Below are 19,699 nucleotides of genomic sequence, written 5' to 3'. Positions count from 1 at the left end.
AACAGTAACATGAAAGCTTCACTTTATAAAAATAATGTTTTGTTATATAATGCTTTATCTGCACTTAAATCAGCTTAGTATTTTATTGAAATGCAAGAAAATACAGATAAAGAACTGTCGTATCTAAAGATATGGTCGTCTCTTGGTATCCACGAGGGACTGATTCTAGCAGCTCCTGCAGATACTGAATCTGGGGATGCTAAATTCCCTTACATAAAATGGTAGAGCACAGCCAGACCTCTGTATTCATGGTTCCACATTTGCAGATACAGAGGGCTAACTGTATAACTTAACTGATGAAAAAAACAAGGCATTTCACTTTGATAGACACAGGCTCTTCAAAATCATACAGGAAATAATTCATGAAAATGACTTATTTCGTACCATGATTTGTATAAAGAAAATTACACTGATTTTTTAAAGATTACTTTTGGTAGCATATTTTAATTTTAACAAATTGACAGTTTTTAAATATATTTCTCTAGAGTCAGCATCATGCATGTGCAAAGAAATTAGAATTTTTTAATGGAAATATAAATTTTTGCTTTGAGAGAGCAATAAAAGTAAAACAATTTTTTTAAATTTAAATTTTCACCTAATTGAACTTCTATCAAAGTTCCTTTCTAATGATCTAATTTAAAGTAGATTAAAAACTTTAGTCTAGACCAGAAGTTATTAATCACTTTGTCCCATGAATTATTTTGGCAATGAACCTCTTTTCAGAATAATATTTTATGTGTATAAAATGTATATGATTATAAAAGAAACCAATTGTATTGAAAAATAAAAATTTGAAAATATTAATATAACTGATTTGAGAAACAATAAACGTTCTTTTTATGGATGAATTAACTATTGCAATTATGAACAAGTGATGTGCTTAAAAGGTATTTGTAGACATTTGCAACTGTAAAGTGATAAGAAAATATCTGAGATTCTAAAGTTGATAGTGTCTCAGGCATTGCTAATACTACAGTAGTTTGTTGTCTAAATGCATAACTGAAGAAAATAAAATATATTTCTTCCCTAGCCATGTTCAAGGACCCCTTGAATTCTACCCACAGCTCCCAGGTTAAGAACTCTTGCTCTAAGACAAAACATTCCATTAACTTTTCAGTTGAAGAATTCAAATCAGCGCAAAAACACTGAGTACCTGCTGTGTGTTGTTAGGTACTTTCCTCCTTTGTTATGTTGTTGTGCACGTAGAAAATTGTAATGTTGCACTGTATTTAGGGGTACATTGTTAAGTCAGCATGCAGCCAACCAGCCAGCCTAGAGGGCTCCAGCAACTCAGCCCTGCGCAGCTACCCTGAAGATTCAAAGGATCAATATCTTCCCCACAACAATTGGGAAGCTCTGCCCTCAGTATATTAATTATGTGGAAAAAACTGTATAGCTTACCAGAAAATGGGAAAAAAAACTGAAAAAACAAAAACAAAAACAAGAACCCAAGTTCATACCATTTTGCTTCCAGAAACATATGCAATCTTTCTTGCATACCTATAAGGCTCCTGCTCTCACCCTAACAGATTTTTCTAACCTCATAGCCTAACAGTTTGGGGTGCACTTTTTAAAGGCTAAATCTTGAATAAAAGCAATATGCTTTAATAAATATTTGGCAGTTAATGGAGTTTGTACACATATAATAATCTGATGCCATTTTGGCACTTCTGATTTTGAAAGGCCATGACAAACGAGAGTAAACCATACTTCCTATTTGAATTGCAGGAAACAGACTACCTTCTGTGAGCTATAGTTATGACCTCACAAAACCTCACTTTCCCCAAATTAATAAACAGCTGCAGAGAAGCGAAAATTGAAACTATGTATTTTTTTCTTTGGCAATCCTTACCTTTTTGTTGTTCTCTTTAATATCTTGAGGATTCAGAGACTTGTAGTCACTGAGGGAGAAAATGGCACAGTAGGTACATACAGTATTTGATAAAAACAGCTGTTTTTAAAACAAACTGATTCTAAAAATTTGACATTCAGTAATATCAAAGACTAACTAGCAATTTCACAGCAATTCAAACAACAAAACTAAGAGTGTGGAAAATTAAGGAAAAATAAATAAATAAATAAATAAAAACAGTGATTACATGTTCCACTGCCTGAAGCTTTCCATCTAAAAGAGAAGGGAGGGGACCAGAGACTAGCCTTGACAACGAAATTTACCATGAGGTAATAATCTCTTATTGTCAATGTATAAAGAGCTACAGGTTTATTTTGTCTCATCTCATTTTAACATAAGAAAATTTTCATAATAATCTGAAGTCAGTTCTTTGTATGAGATTAAGGAAAAAAATAATTTCTTTTAAAATAGAAAAGATTGTTTTTAGGCATCAAAAAGGAAGAACTTCTCTTTCTGGGCTACATTTCTTCTCCCCAAAAGAAAGAGGTATGCATAATGAAAAGAGTCAAGTATTTTATGTGCTATTTTGTTTTTTTAAAAACCTATTTATTATTTACAAAATATTTACAGGAATGGACAATGTTTCTACTTACATTAAATCTGGTCTAAAGTGGTGTAATATTGCACAAAAAGATAAGCCATTTCTCCACGATGTAGTAAAATTGGTGATTTTCACTCCTCGGTAGTTTTTTGTAACTTCTTTGCACCATACAAGCAATGATTGACTAGCATTTGGCTTTCGTCCCAAAACAGGACTTGGTATAGGACTCGGCTAGAAAAAAGGAAAAGAGGAAAACATTAAAATAATTTAATGGAAGACGAAAATTAACATTAATTGACCTAACCAGATCATTTGAACACTTTGATGTTAGTTTAGGTCCTTCAAACTGTCACTTCAAGACAGTTGTAACCTCTAAGGAAGGAGACATGAATCTGAAGTTATTATCCTCAGTTTTAGCCTATGGCATTTGCCTGACAAAACGTAGATATGTAAGAATTTAACCTTATACATAAGAACAGGCCAAGAACTGTACTGATGGAAACATTATATTAAAGTATTTAAATACTTAAGGCTGAAAATCTATATAACTCACACTCTAAAAAAATTTCCCCAAATGCAATCATTTACAAATATAGTTCCTTTTTGACTAGATTAAAAAGAATATATTTTGAAGTTGAACTGTAGCACAAGTTACTGGTGGAGAGGATCAAAATCACAATTTAAAAAAATACAGTAATCATATGCATTTTAATGCAATGATAAACATTCAAACATATTTCTTATATAAATTTAATGATGGCAAAACAGGTTTAGTTATTAGCAGCAGTAAGGTGTTGGAAGCAACAGCACACAACAGTATGTAATTTGGATTTGCTCAAAATATCTTCTAACTATTGATAGCTACTTTTGAATATTATTAGGTCCGCTAGGTATGTGGGTATGAGGGATGTATATTTTAAATCTTCAGCATTCACTTGGTTTTTTCCCCTTGTTCATATACTTAAAACAACAATGGTGACAACAAAACAAAGACTACATAATAAGATTTTTATCCTAAATTTTATTATTCTAAAAACTGTGTCATTTTCTTTTACTGAATAAAAACCACATTTTGTGATGGTAACTATAGAGGCTGATACAATGGCAAACTATAAAGGAAACTAATAAATGTTTCTGGATTTTACATCTTGCTATTATGAGTGCTGCCTATAGCTATGAATAGAGGCCCTCTAAAGTAAGGTGAAAGGAGAACAATTATTTACCCCTACTATCGTTTAAGTTTAACAAGCAAACCAGTCTTGCACACAGCTTACTTAAGAAAGACCAATGATGCCCCCATTTGACAAAAGCATGTTAGTGCCAAACAATTAAAATTATCAACCCCACATGATTATGACATGCGTTCACTGTTCCTGTGGGAAGACTACTAAGAAACACCAAGGATGTAATTTCTTATTTTTTTTATTAACTGTCAGATTAACAAATTGTTACATAAAAACCACGAATTTAGAAAAGTGCTGTTCTTTAAATAATCACCTATTCAATGTCAACACTGAAAAATTTCCAGGTCATAAAAAGCAATACATTTGGATCAGTTCTACTTAATACGAAGAAAGAGGTAGAAATAGAATTCCCAATACAGAAAGGTATTTAGTTTAGAATAAATAACAGTTCTTTTAACTATCAATCTAGCATTATAAAAATGAACTATTAAATATCTTTTTACCTAAAGATGATTTTTCATTGTGACTTTCAAATCCCTCTAGTCACTAAACCTGGAACTGGAGTGAAGAGTGGTCTATTGATGAGGCAGGGGATCAATGAACTGGGCACAAACTTTTTTTTAAGATTGTCTATTATTTAAAGGATTGTCTTTATTTAAATATTTCTCTGTATCCAATTATACTATTAAGGCATTGATTCATTCCAAGCATGGGCAGCATGTACACGGGCCATATGACCTGCAACAATCATTACACCGATTAATTCCAATCATTAGTAGCCTGTACATAAGTAATGTACACATGTCATTATCACCATGCTGGAATCCAGAGTGGCTTTCTGTAATAAAGAATTAAGGAAAACATACCATGTTATTATGATCATGAATATATCCTTGTTTCTAAGAAGGCTCAGAATGAAAAGGCTAGAAGAACTAAACTTTGGATTTACCCTAACACAAAACCCTTGCATTAGAACATCTCACAGGGATGCTTATTGCGTGGGCAGGAAATAGAAGCCACATGTAACTGATGAAATTATAAGCCCTATAAGTGGTCATGTTGGTTGCAAAGAAAACTGAAGTAGAGCCACCGTTCAATGTATCATCCACTTCAGAAGTGCTGATCCTTCATCTAATATTTTGCAGAGGGTAATAAAGAAATAATAGTTAAGTCATTTTGAAATCTTCAGTATATAAATGGATAAAAATGCTTGTTTCTTGCTATAGACTGCTCCTGATTTTGTATGTGGCAGGTTACCTGACTTTTCTGTTTCAGTTTCCTCATCTATAAAATGGTAACAAGATCTCCTTCCTTCTGACCATTATGCTCACTGTCACTCTCTCTTGATAACTTTGAACCAAACTAAGCTCTGTGTTGTTCCTCGGATACCTCAGATATGGTCCCACCTTAGTGCCTTTATATGGATTGTTCCATTTGCCTGGGTGCTCCCTCAGATATCTGCAGTGGTTTACTTGAATACACCCAACCCTATTGGCCAATTCTGACCACCCTATCTAAGAATGCAACCATCTCCATTGTCCAACCAGTCCTCCTGACTTCCCCTTACCTTGCTGTAGTGTTTCCATAGTATACGGACCTTCCTATGGTCCCTATGCTTTATTTTGGTCATTACCAAAATATGCTTATTAGCTATCCTTATTGCTTATTACCTGTCCATCCTCACCAAATAAAAGGGCTATGAGGGCAAGAATTTTAGTTTGTTTTATTAATTAATGTATCCCAGAGCAGTTCCTGGCATACAGCAGGCACTCAGTATATATCATTTAAATGAATAAATGCGTGCAAAACATTTAGCACAATGTATGGCACATACTAACTATTCAGTAAATGTTGACTAAAATTATTATTACTACCACTGATGCATTATCAGCATTTGAATTCTAGTTTTTGAGGGTCTTTTGAAACTTTAAAGGCCATGAATTTCTTCAAGATAGTGAACAAAATTTTTGCAAACAAAGCTTTAACTAGAAGATAATCTTGATAGTCTATGTGCAAAACGGGGTTCTTGGAATTTTGGGCAGTCTGTTTCTATGAGTTTGGTAAAAGAAGAAACTCTGAATAACTTTGTAATTTACTGTTTTCCAAAGAAAGGAAGATGCCAAAATCTGGCTGTTAAAGGTAGAACCAAACTTTCAAATATTGGAATAACTATCCAAAAGTTCTCTTTTGTATTTTTGCAATAACTTGACTGTGAGAAGGCATCTCTACTTAACATGTTGGGGAAGTAAAGTACAGATGTTACAGTTGTCTTTTTTATGCACCAAGAGAGGAAATTTCTAAAAGCCATTCTAATAATAACTTTATGGTCAGAATGATCACAGTCTTTTCAAACAGGTGATCCTCCCAGTTCTCTCTGTCAAGCCACTGCATGGATGAAACTGCACCAGTTTAACTGAGAACTACAGTTAGATGTCAACCATCATGATTATGAAGGCAGTTTGAAGTGGTGTGACAGTAGAGAGGAAACAGGGCTTGAGACCACAGCTTGACTTGACAGTTCTATGTTCTAATATAGATAATATTAATACACTATTTCTGTTAAGAGAGCATATTACACACAGTATTAAATATAGTAAGGCCACCTTGTTATTCTTGCTAACAGCAATGGGATCTCTTTCAGGAAACCTAGTCAAATAAATTGTTATTAAATTCCGTAAGATTTAGTACTTGCACAAAAATTCAATTCCATTTTTTTTTTCAAATCTTCCCCTCTGACTATAGTTGCTTTCTCTTTGGCTGTCTCCCCTTCTTCCATTGACACAAGCACATATTCCTCTAGGTATTGCTCTCTCCACACTTTGAGTTCATTCACTCCCAGGATTCCAACTATCACTTCCATGCAGATGATTCCTAAATATACATCTATAGTTCAAACTATCTCAAGCTGACATTTCCAGCTGGCTGTCCTTCCTGTCACATAAAATTCAAACTCAGTATGTCCAAAACCATTATTAAACTCTTTCTTTATAACCTGCTTCATTTTCACTATGACTGCAAATGATACTATCGGCCCAATCTCCAGACTTTTAATCTCAGAATCAGCTTTCAACTCTTTCTTCACCTATTATCTTTTACAAGTTAATTCACAGGCAATTTTGATCCTATTGTTGTAATGTTTTTGTAATTTATCTTCTTTTGCCTAGGCTATTGGAAAATCTTTTTAATAGGTCTTCCTTCTTCCAAATTCTCCTGATTCGTTGTCATAACAACAATCTTAAAGCACAAGTCAAAGTCTCTAATGGCTCTCAAGAACATACAAAATGATGTCAAACTAGTAAGCATTCAACTCAAATCTTTTTCATTGTTTCTACTCTTTAGGTGACTCATTATTCTCTAAAATCACTAGGCTTTCTTGCCTACCTCCCAGCTCCCCTACTTCCAGTCTGTGATCATACAGACTGCCACCACACTTGGAATATCTTCTGTCCCAAGTACAGCTACCACAATTCACCTCTACCTTCAAGATTAAATTCAACTGTCATCTCCCACATGAACTCTCTTTCCAACTCCGAGTCAGTAGGAGCACTTTTTAATGTTCCTTTGACTCTTCATGTCTCTCTTATAACATTTTTACTACAATACATTCAGTTCTTTCTACAATAAGACTAATTAACTTTTCATTAATCCACAAAGCACATTCTGAGCACCGACTATGTCCCACATGCAGTGTTAAAATCTTTACATGGATTAGCTCATTTAATCCTCATTATTCCTTTGAGACAGGTACTGTTATTCCCATTTTCAGTTGAGGAAATTGAGGTTACACAGCTAGAAGGTAGAGAAGTTAGAATCTATACCAAAGTGTTCCCATGCAGTTTTAGGACCTCAACAGAAACTAAGTTTTCTGAGACTAGTGATTGCCTCAGTAAACTTCTTATCTTTTTTAGAACTTAGATTACTGCCCAGTGTATATTAAATTAATTGCTTTTTTAAAAGGCATTTGACCCAACTTAAAACCTAAGAGTATTCTATTAATAAAAACTTTTTGCCCTTTATGTTGGATTTTAGATTATTGGTTAGAACTAGAACTATAACTAATTAAGTCCAGAGCAATGAGATCTACACAATCAAAGCTGAAGTTGTAGGAAATTCTGGTCTCCCTACTGCTGATTCTGGGAGCCTTCTACCAACTGCAAATTACTGCAAACGGCTGAGGGAACTTTGAATAAATTTAACAATTGGTGAGCCCGAAACAGCAGCAGCGGTGAGAACAAGAATACCTGTATCAGTACTGTTCTTATCCTTTTTCAAAGTGTTTTCATTTAAATAACTTCATTTTACTCTTACAGTAAAACTGAAAGTTAGATTTTGTTAGTTATCCCACTAGACCATCAGAAAGATTATGCTGTAATTTAAGGAGGATTACCACCTGAACACAATTTTTAAAAAGCCAAACAAAGTATTTTTTAGACAATCTTCTAAGAAATATCAAACAACTATCCCCAAGCCAAGACCCGGAGAGACTAGAAAACCAGAGTGAAGCCCTTAGTGATCCTTTTTAAATGATTGATCAGGAAGAGTGAGTTGAGAGGCAGAGCTGCACTTCTGATAGACTCCCAAACAGTAATATAAGCCCCTCCACCCTCAAAAGTAGAAAAAATAAAACAAAGATGAAAACACAAGGATACATTCTACAACACAGGGAATATAGATTATATATCAACTGACCTCAATAAAAAAAAAAGTTAAGAATAAAAAGCAATGAAACAGACAGTAAGCATACAATAAAAAGGATCAACAAAACCAAAAGTTCCTTCTTTAGAAAAGACAAAATCAATTAAACCCGTAGTGTGACTGACCAAGAAAAAAAAGAGAAAAGCAAATTCCTAGAAAAGTACAGCCAGAAGAAATAGAAAACCCAGAGAGTTCTACTACTATTAAAGAAACTGAATTTGTAATTAAAACCTTTCTATAAACAAAATTTCAGTTGGCATCACTGACAAGTTCCACCAAACATTCAAGGAAGAAGTACCTCCAACATTACACAAATTCATCCCCAAATAAGAAAAATGAGTTTAAGTCCCCAACTCATTTCATGATCCAAGCAAATCTTGATACGAAAATAGAATAAGACAAAATTACAAACAAAACAAAACAGAACAAAAAAACTGTCATGACTATAGAGGCAAAAGTCTTTGTGAAAATATCAGCATATTAAATCTAGTGATTCATAAACTGAACGAACTGAACTTACCCCAGGAATGCACATTTGACTTAATATTAGCAAATCTGAGGTAATATGCCAAATTAATAGATTATAGGGAAAATATGTAGATACAATCATCTAAATAGATGCAAAAGGCATTTAATAAAATTTTATGTCTATTTATATTCCATAAAATAATCTTAGCAAACTAGTAGTAACGGAAGATTCCTTAACTTGTAAAAAGCTTACAGCAAGTATCACAATGGTAAAATTTCCCCTTTGGGCTTGAGAATTCACCACCACTTTTATTCAACATTGTACTGAAGGTCCTTGCTGGTGCATTAAGTCCAGAAAAATACACTATGGTATAAATGTTAGAAAAGAAAAATTAAAATAGACATTATTTACATATAAATATGTAGATATACTGCTGAATTCAGTGTGCTAAAATGTTGAGGATTGGTATATCAATGTTTATAAGGGTTATTGATCTAGAGTTTCATTTTCTTGCAAGTGTCTTTGTCTGGCTTTGGTATCTGGCATTACAGAATGAGTTAGGAAGTGTTCCCTCATCCTCAATTTTTGGGAAAACTTTTTTCCTTTAAATGTTTGGCAGAATTCACCAGTGAAGCCATTAGATCCAGGGTTTTTCTTTGTGAGGAAATTTTTGATGACTGATTCAATGTCCTTATGAGTTTATAGGTCCTTGCAGGTTTTGTGTTTCTTCATCATTCAGTCTTGGTAAGTTTTGTGTTTCTAGGAATTTATTCATTTCATCTAAGTTATCCAATTTGTTGGCATACAGGTGTTCATAGTACTTTATTAATTAGCCTTTTTATTTCTGTAGAATTGGTAGTAATGTACTCATTTTCATTTGTAATTTTGTAATTTGTGTCTTCTCTCTTTTTTCTTTAGTACATCCAGTTAAAGGTTTATCCATTTTGTTGATCTTTTCAGAGAACTAATTTTTGGTTTCATTGATTGTCTCTATCTTTTTTCTAAGACTTAATTTTCTCAGAAGAGTTTTAGGATCACAAAAAATTTAAAGCATAGAGATTTCTCATATACCCACCTCTCCCATTAACATCATTCACCATAAAAGAGTACACTTGTTACCAAGGATGAACCTACACTGACATATCATAATCACCCAAGATCCACAGATTACCTTAGGATTCACTCTTGGTATTGCACATTCTATCAGTATGGACAAATGTACAAAGAAATATATTCACCAATATACAGAGTATTTTCACTACTCTGTGCTCTGCCTGTTCAGCTCTCCCCCAACCCTGCTCCTGACAACCACTGCTCTTATTATTGTCTTCCTATTTTTGCCTTTTCCAGAATTCATACAGTTGGAACCATATAGTTTATAGCCTTTTCTGAGGTTTTTGCACTTGCTAATATGCATTTAAGGTTACTGCATGTCTTTTCATGGCTTGATAGCTCATTTCTTTTTAATGCTAAATAATATTCCATTGTCTGGATATACCAGAATTTATCCATTCACCTAGTGAAGGTACATCTTATTTGCTTCCAAGCATTGGCAATTATGAATAAAGCTGCTATAAGCATCTACATACCGATTTCTGTGCAAACATAAAGCTTTCAACTCCTTTGAGTTATACCAAGGAGCACAATTGCTGGATCATAAGGTAAGAATATGTTTACTTTTGCAAAAGATTGCCAAAATGTCTTCCAAAGTAGCTGTACCCACTAGCAATGAATGAGAGTTCTTGTGTTTTACATTCTCACCAGCATTGGGTGTTGTCATTGTTTCGGATTTTGGCCATTCTAATAGGTGCGTAGTATCTCATTGTTTTAATTTGCATTTCCCTGATTACATGTGATGTAGAGCATCTTTTCATATGCTTATTTGCCATCTGTAAATCTTCTTTGGAGAGTTGTCTGTTAAGGTCATTGGCCTATTTTTTAATGAGATTGTTTTCTTACTGTTAAGAGTTCTTTGTATATTTTGAATAACAGTCTTTTATCAAATCCTTCTTTTTACAAATATTTTGTACCTATCTATGACTTGTCTTCTCATTCTCTCCACATTGTCTTTCACAGAGCATAAGTTTTGAATTTTAATGAAATCCAGCTTATTCATTATTTCTTTCATGGATCGTTGTCTTTGGTGTTGTATCAAGTTATCAAAATGCAGTATGCATTTGGTACTTACAATGCATCTCACTTCAGACAGGCACTGAATGGCCACATGTATCTAATGGCTACTATATGAGAAAGCAGTTATAGATTTGTTTTGGTATTCCGTATTTTATTTTGTTACTAACAATTGTATATATTTAAGGTGTACCATGTTAAGTGTTGATACACAGACATTATGAAATGATTACTACAACTAAACAAATTAATGTATCCATCACCTCGCATTGTACCATTTTTTTTGTGTGTGTGGGTGACATTTAAGGTCTATTTCTTAGCAAATTTTAAACATACAATACAGTATTATTAACTATTGTCACCATGCTGTACATTAGATCATTAGAACTTATTCATCACACATAAAACTTTGTATCATTTGACCATTATATTCCACACCCCCACTACTGGTAACCACCATTCTAATTCTACACTTCTATGAATTCTATTTTTTTTTTAGATTCCACATATGAGTGAGATCATACAGTAGTTTTCTTTCTGAGCTTGACTTATTTCATTAGCATAATGTCCTCCAGGTTCATCCACGTTGTTACAAATGGCAACATTTCCTCTTTTTAAAGGCTGAATAACATTCTATTGTAAATATATGCCACAATTTCTTTATTTATCTGTTGACAGACACTTAGGTTGTTTCCATACTTTCCATATTATAAATAAGGCAGCAATGAATATGAGAATGTCACTATCTCTTCAAGATACTAATTTCAAAAGTGGGATTGCTGGATCACATGGTAGTTTTATTTTTAATTTTTTGAGAAACCACCATACTTCTGCCATATGGTTTTCAATTTAAATACCCACCAACAGTACACAAGAGTTCCCTTCTCTCTATATCCTCATCAACACTTTTTTTTTTTTTTAAATAGTCATTCTAGCAGGTGTTAGGTGGTATCTCACTGTGGTTTTGATTAGCATTTCCTGCTGATTAGTGATGTTGAGCACCTTTTCATAAACTTGGCCATTTGTATGTCCTCTTTGGAAAAATGTATATTCAAGTCTTCTGACCATTTTTAATCAGATGACTTGTTTTGTTGTTGTTGTTATATATTTTAGATATTAACCTCTTATCAGAGATACAAGTTTGGAAATATTTTTTCCCAATCCATAGGCTACTTTTTCATTTTTTGATTGTTTCCTTTGTTGTGCAGAAGCTTTTTAGTTTAACCTGGTCCTATTTGTTTATTTTTAGTTTTACTGCCTGTGCTTGGTATGGATCTGCTTGAGCCCCTCCTACTTGGAGCTAATCTTCTTGGATGTTTAAATTCATTATCTTCTGCCAAACTTGGGAAATTTTCAGCCATTATTTCTCCAAATAATCTCTCTGGCCCTTTCTTTCTCTCTCGTCTCCTTCTTTTTTTGGAAACTTTTATAGTGATTAATTTTTTTATTTTTAGAAATGGCTTTGATTATGGATTCTGGAACCAATTCCATGCTATATGCTTTATATTTTTAATTTTTATTTCTTATTTGCTTTTTCTGAAAGATTTTTTTTAACATTTTTTATTGATTTATAATCATTTTACAATGTCGTGTCAAATTCCAGTGTTTAGCACATTTTTTCAGTCATTCATGGACATATACACACTCATTGTCACATTTTTTTCTCTGTGAGTTATCATAACATTTTGTGTATATTTCCCTGTGCTATACAGTGTAATCTTGTTTATCTATTCTACAATTTTGAAATCCCAGTCTATCCCTTCCCACCCTCCACCCCCCTCTCTCGTCTCCTTCTAGGACTCTCATGATGTATATACTGGTTGAGTCCCACAGGTCCCTTAGGCTCTGTTCACTATTTTTTTTTCTTTCTGTTCCTCAGACTCTATAATTTCAATTGTTCACTAGCTCTTAATGCCTGCTCAAATCTGCCTTTGAATCCCTCTAGTGACTTTTTCATCTCACTTACTGTACTTCTCATCTCTAGAATTTGTTTTTGGCTTCTTTTTAGGTTTTCTCTTTATTAATATTTCCATGTTGTTCATACATCATCTTCCTGACTTTCTGTACATTTTCCTTTAATTCCCTGAGCATCTTGAAGACAACTGTTTTAAAGTCTTTGTCTAGTAAGTGCAACATCTGATCTTTTCTCACGGACAAATTTCCATTGGTTAATTTTTTTTCCCTTTTAATAGGTCATACTTTCCCATTTCTTTGTTTGACTTGTGATTTTTTTTTAAACTGGGTATCTGGATATAATAATGTAGTAACCCTGGTAATGAGATTCACTTCCTTTCTCAGGGTTTCCTGGTTTTTTTTTTTTTTTTCGTTTGTTTGTTAACTGTTGTAGGCTGTCTCCATGCCGTAGATCTTCCCTTCCCTCCCCTTCCTTTCCCTTTCCTTCCCTTTTCTTTTCTTTCCCTTCCCTTCCCTTTCCCTTTCTTTGTCTTTCTTTCCTTCCTTTTCTTTTCTCTTCTTTCTTTTCTCTCTCTCTCTTTATTTTTCTTATTGAAGTATAGTTGATTTACAATGTTGTGTTAGTTTCTGGTGTACATGCTATATTGTATATAGTAGTATGTGCAGTTGCTTTCCAAAGTCCTCATATTTAATGTTTGGCTCCCCAAAGAGAAAAAAGACAAAAATGAAGGCAATAAGGGGCATCAATCCTTTAAATCCCTTGAAAGTTGCTTTAGCCTGAGGGGGAGGGACTTGCAACAATGTCTGGTCACCTCTATGTCTGTACCTCTGTGATCAGAAGCAGAAATCAGCTATCAGAACACAGATATCTGATATATGCAAGATAGGGTCCTTATTGCTCACCTGACTCCTGCAAGTGGTGTACAAGCTGCTCCAGTAATACATGCATGGCTGCCTGCCATGGGCTGGGAGGTGGGAGGTGGGAGGTGGGTAGCCATTAGTAAGCAAAGAGCTGAAATGACCAAAATTAACTGTCTGGAAGTTGAAAGGTTTCAATAGACTCTAGAGTTCCAAAACAGTTAGATGAGACAAATTCTGCCAGTGCCCGAAAAGCTAGATTTGGAATTTCTTCAGTTTCATCAAAAGGCCTGTCACCTGACACCAAGCCTATGGTTAACCTGGATAAGCTAACGGAAAGAGCTCAAAGATTTGGTCTGAATGTCTCTTCAATTTCCAGAAAGTCTGAGGATGATGAGAAGCTGAAAAAGAGGATGGAGCGATTTGGGACTGTCACAAGTTCAGATGAAATAGGAACAGAGGATACAGAGGCAAAGAAGAGGGAAAGAGCAGAATGCTGTGGGATTGCCTGATGAAAAGCTCCTGATGCTTTCTGTTCTCCAGCGTTTTCCATTTCTCCGACTCTTCCTGGTCACATATATACCTAAATTCACAGTCACATGCTAAGGTCCTGCCTTGAAATGAGGGAGCACGTATCCCAGGTGCATCTGTGAACTCCAGCAATTTGACTTACTGCTGTTCCAGCTTTAAGGTTGTTGTTGTTGTGTTATTGTTTTTAAATTATTATGTTGCTTATTAATTAAAATACAGAAACTTTGTGATAAGGAGATAGATTTCGGGTATTTCCTACTCTGCGTTCTTCCCAGAACCCTCTATGTTCTTAATAACTTTTAAGAGTATAAAGGGGTTCTTAGACAAAAAAGTTTGAGAACCACTGTTGTAGACAATGAAGAAATACAGGTCAGAGAATTGCCATATTTTTAAATAACCAAATTAACCAACATCAGCTTTGAGTGTATCAAAAAAAAAAAAAAAAAAAAAAAAAAAGAAGAGGAAGACTAATTGGTAGCTTAAGCGTAAATTCTAGACCCTAAACTAAAGCACCAATTTCAGAAATATTCCCCTTGTAATGTCATCATTGAAAAGTAAAGAGGTTGAAGAGATGGAGAACACTGAATTTGGATCAGAGGTGCTTGCAGAGTATATTTTTTCCATGTTGTTTACTTATGCAGTCTTGTCTAGTCATTGATGAAATCAAAAACACTGCAATAATATTTTGGCTAGAAACACAAAGGAATGGCGCCTGTAAAAAAACAAATAAAATATGAAAAAACCCATTCTACAATACTATTTGGGATATATAAAGGTACCACTTGGAGTAGCAGCCTCTACTACAATTATTTCTTTAAACTTACTACTGTAGGTTTAAATCAAAGAATGGTACACAGTTAGTGAAATTTCAGCCCCAATGATTATTATTTAGGCACTAGTATCAAAAAAAGCACAATTGCTAAAAAAGGAACACGGCAAAGTATATTGTGATCAGAGTTCTGGGAGATGTTGGTCCGTGTGTTTCTTCTGCTCCTACACATCTTGCTGGGTTGTCCAAGAATTGGAAAGTCCTGACTGCTCATTATCAGGTCATTCTTCATAGATAAGCAAGCTGACTTTAGGCATAAGGTAGTAGCTCCCTCTGGAACAAAGACCAGGCTTGTTCAACGATTGTTATAAAAGGGGTGAGTCCCCCAAGCTACATGTTCTTCAGCTGTGATGTAAACTCACTGTGTGTAGCTTCCAATCGACCCTTCATGTCACCCCCATAGGATTTGGTGGCAAAAGAAATGAAAATGAATATGCCGATACTCATGCTGTGAATAATAAAGTCCTCTGTCTTTGACTCGGAAGCTTATGTCTTCATCCAGCATCCATGAAACATTAACAGGCTATCTGATTACAAATAGGGTTGAAACTCCACAACAAATGCATTTTATTCACCATGTCTATCTGAAAGCTTATTTAGTATAACACACATGAAAAGCACATGAGTTAATCCTATCAATACAGATGAATTCGTAAAATAATCACATCCCATCATAACTCAGTTAAATAGAAATAAAAGAATTATGAAACATTACACTGTCTTTAACTTGCTGAGGTAGTTTTTTAGTGGGTTTTCTTATTTCAGAATTAGATGAGAGACTGTGATCCCTAACGTTATGATTTTACAATGATTCCTTTATAAAATCTTTGTGTTAGTGCATTTATAAAACAGTATGTGGAAATTTTCAGAATCACTACAAACAAAAAAACCCCAAATATTTCAAATAATTAGGCCAAAACACAGGAACTATGATATCCTTAAAAACACAGCAGCAGTAGATGTGCAAGTCAGTACTGTAAGATTTCAAAGCAGAGAAAAAAAAAAAAAAAACAAAACAGAAAAAGTAAGAAATTCAAGAGAGAATGAATTTTAGTCTAAATTTATATTTTCTACATATACCCATTAGTTTTATCAGAAAGTTCCAAATCAGTCTTTTTCATCAACATCCAACCTTTGGCAGGAGGATGTGAGGTAGGCCAATTCTAGTTTATTAGGGGAGTTCCTACCTATTTCTGCTTACTTGTTTTCTTCAGCTGTGCAGTTCTGCCGGAGAGGAATGTTCTTGTGGCTTTTTAGTGGCACTACTGGTATCTTATATGATCTAACAAATATTAATCCAGAGTACAGAAAAAAAAGAGCTGCAGGTAGATGCATTTTAAAGGGCTATTAATTTAAAATCATGCATATTTTACCCATCATTTCTTTTCATGGCAGTTTTTTTTTTCTATGAACAAATGAAAATAAGTTCAATTCTCCTGTAAATCTAGTATATCTAAACCATACAGATAGCCATGAGGGAGAAGTTATGTTCACAAGGATATGTAGCATTAGAAAAGAACACAGTATTGAAGTTAAGAACATATATGGACTTTGGAGTCAGTCAGATCTGAGTGAATTCAAACTCTGTCATTTACTGTTTTTCTTTGATGATCTGTAAGTAATACAGCTATTAGCTCTTTTTTTCTTTTATGCAAATACATTTTCCTTACCTATTCTGTTTCTTTTTAATGTTAGTCATTTTAATTTTTATACAAACCAACTTCATGGCTTTTCTTTTGTGGTATCTTTTACTTCTTTTGGTTAAGAAAGTTATTTTCCCTCCAGAGATCTGGTAAATTTAATGTCTTCTTTTTCTTTTAAAAATAATTTCATTTCTAATTTAATGTTTTAACACTTTCCTCCACCTAGAGTAAAATTTGGCGAATGGTGTGAACTAAGTTTCTGAATTATTATCCTACCGTTATTTCCTGAATAACATTTCATTGTTCTGTGACACTTCCTTTATTGTATACTGAAATTCTGAGATAATCATGTTCATTCCTGGACTAGACATTCTGCTTCAGCGACCCACCTACTGTTTTTACTGTTACATTGTTACTTTATAATATGCTTTAATTGTCTTGCAGAGCTTATCAAATGTCATTTAACTATCATTTTTTTAATGTTTTAAAAAAACTATCCCTAAACATTTACTTTTTTCTAAATAAACTTTGAATCATTTTGTTATAATCACAAGAATTATCTTGTTTGCATTTTGATCATGGTTACATAAAATCTATTAAGTACCTACGGATGATCGATACCTTCAAACACTTAATATTACCATTTAGCAAAATGCAGGTGAAATGCCAAGAAGGGCCCAGAGCATGTACTATCTTATTCAGTACATCTTCTCATCTTCTTTTCTTTTCTTACAGTTGTTAGAATAAGTAAAAAGTAAAACAGAGAAAGCTAAAATCCACAAGCAATTGTGTGTATGTTATTTAACATTCAAAGCAAATCTATTTTCCTGTAACTCTAAATATTATGGACTGTATTTTAACTTGTGTTGGATATGTTACCAATTTATCAATTACTAAAATTGAGTGCTAGATATTCATTTTTATGAAACAATTTAATTATATGAATCCTCTTCTCCTGGTGCATATTTGAAATACAACCTAAGTTGTAAAAATTCATTTCAAAAAGTTTTCAATCAAAATTTGTATGTAAAGGAAGGTATACTATAGGAAAAAGGGTCTTATAAAAGAAACACTTCTTTTAGTAATACCAATGAGAATTTTAAAAACATATATAAAGACTGTATAAAACATAAATAAAAGACAAATGCTGATTTAGAATGTTAACCAAGGGGAAAATATATTTTTAGATATTTCCAAGAGGTACATATTTAATTTATAGATTAATAATTCAATAGAATATAATAAATTACATACTAATATAATATCTATGGACAATACTTAAACTGCTTTATCCAGGCTTTCTGCAAATTTTGGCCTTTATTGGACAAGGATACATCATATTCAATTATGGATGCAATTTCTATTAGCAATGTAATAGAGGTTTTATGATATTAGGATGCTGACTTGGGCTTTCTTTCTCAACTTATATATATATTTTTTAAATTTTTAAAGGGCAGACTTACTGAAGCATAACTTACAATAAAATTCACTCTCTTAAAGTGTACAGTTTGATGGATTTCACAAATCTGTACAGTCACGGAACCAATTTAATGTTTAAAATTACCTTATTCAGTTCTCTAATTTGAGCCAGTAATTAGTCGCTTATTCCCAGCCTTTCTCTGACTCCATTTCACCCCTTTTGCTCACTGAATATATAGATTATAAAAGCAAATAAAGATGGTTTGTTTAATGTATTTCCCAACATTGGTAATTTGGGGAAATTATACATTTCAAAATAAATCCTAAATTGATACAGTATAACATTTGGTTTTATTTTTACAGCCCACATTATATTTTTGCAGGAAAAATAAGAGAATTAATGGATTAGATTCACAGAATTCCTGTTTTTTCCCTAAGAATCCTTATATGTTTTGCTGATTTCAAGATCAAAATTCCTATCAACGAAAGACAAAGAATAAAATGTCTGAAGATTTCCACAGAGACATTCACAATTACAACCTTTAAATAATACTAAGGGCTTAAACTTTTTTCATTATCATTTGGCTTTATAATTTTAGAAACATAATAGTTGTATGTTTAACAAAAAGATTTTAAAATGCTTCAGTTACACTCTTCAGTATGAACAAGCAACCTGCCTTGTTTTAAAGGTTTGACACTTTCTTTCTAGGAATTGTCATATTGCCCAAATTAGATTATTAGGAGCTTTGTTGTTATAAAAAGAGGATAAAAAAGTGCAGCAAAAATCTATCCCATCTTTCTTTCTTAGTCCTGTAATTACCATGAGCAATTTGATTTATTTGCCATGGAATTCATTTACCTAGGAAAATCATACTTAATGTTCAGGCTACAAATTAAATGCTGGGTGGTTGTGCTTTACTATATGACAAGTAAAAGCTTGTAAAGAAAAGTAGAAGCTTAAAAGCATGGTAAGCTTCACTTATACTGCAGTGTTTTTAACGAAACACTTTTACCCGCCTTGGGTAAAAAGTAAAAGTAGTTCATAGCTACTTTTGTATTAATGCTTAGTGTGGCATACTATTTAATTGAAACATTCTTAATTAAACATGCCCCACCAAAAAACCTCACCAAATTGCATTGCCACCAAATGACTAACAAGTACACAACAGTTGGAAACTGTCAAAATATTTTACAGCTCAATTGTAATTACCAACCAAGTCTAAGCATGCCCCGAGTGGGCGTTAACTCCATCTTGGGGGATGCAAAACATTAAGCAGCAGTCATTTTTTTAGTGGTTTCTAATTTAAACATTGAAAATTCCTGACTAACTAGAAAGACTTTTGTTGTCTTTATTGAAAAATCTGTAAAACATCAATATGAAATAATAATCTATCATTTTCATAGATTCACTAGTGAAAGGCCTTTAAAAAGATATCTGGCTAATATCTTACTATTATATTGAATATATTGATTAATTGGTTGTCTTTGAAAGGTATTAAGTGATCTTAAGACATAAGTATTTTCTGTCATCCTTATCACAATAGATGTAGCCAAAAATAAGTGGGAAGGTGTGA

The 19,699-nt window shown here is 33.3% G+C and overlaps 1 protein-coding gene across 8 annotated transcripts in view; it reads right to left on the bottom strand.

Moving 5' to 3' along the window:
* The window catches only part of EHBP1 (EH domain binding protein 1), a 281,810-nt gene that overhangs the window by 91,027 nt on the left and 171,084 nt on the right, over positions 1–19,699 (bottom strand). For all 8 annotated transcript variants that reach the window (XM_074341201.1, XM_074341202.1, XM_074341207.1 and 5 more), the window contains 2 exons: positions 2,506–2,684; positions 1,853–1,901 (listed from right to left, as the gene is read on the bottom strand). In XM_074341201.1, coding sequence (XP_074197302.1) covers positions 1,853–1,901; positions 2,506–2,684 — 228 coding nt within the window. The remainder of the gene's footprint in view (positions 1–1,852; positions 1,902–2,505; positions 2,685–19,699) is intronic.

Source organism: Camelus bactrianus, chromosome 15, assembly GCF_048773025.1.
Source record: "Camelus bactrianus isolate YW-2024 breed Bactrian camel chromosome 15, ASM4877302v1, whole genome shotgun sequence".
Lineage (NCBI taxonomy): Eukaryota > Metazoa > Chordata > Mammalia > Artiodactyla > Camelidae > Camelus > Camelus bactrianus.
Note: the sequence above shows the minus strand (reverse complement) of the source record. Positions and strands in the feature narration are given on the sequence as shown.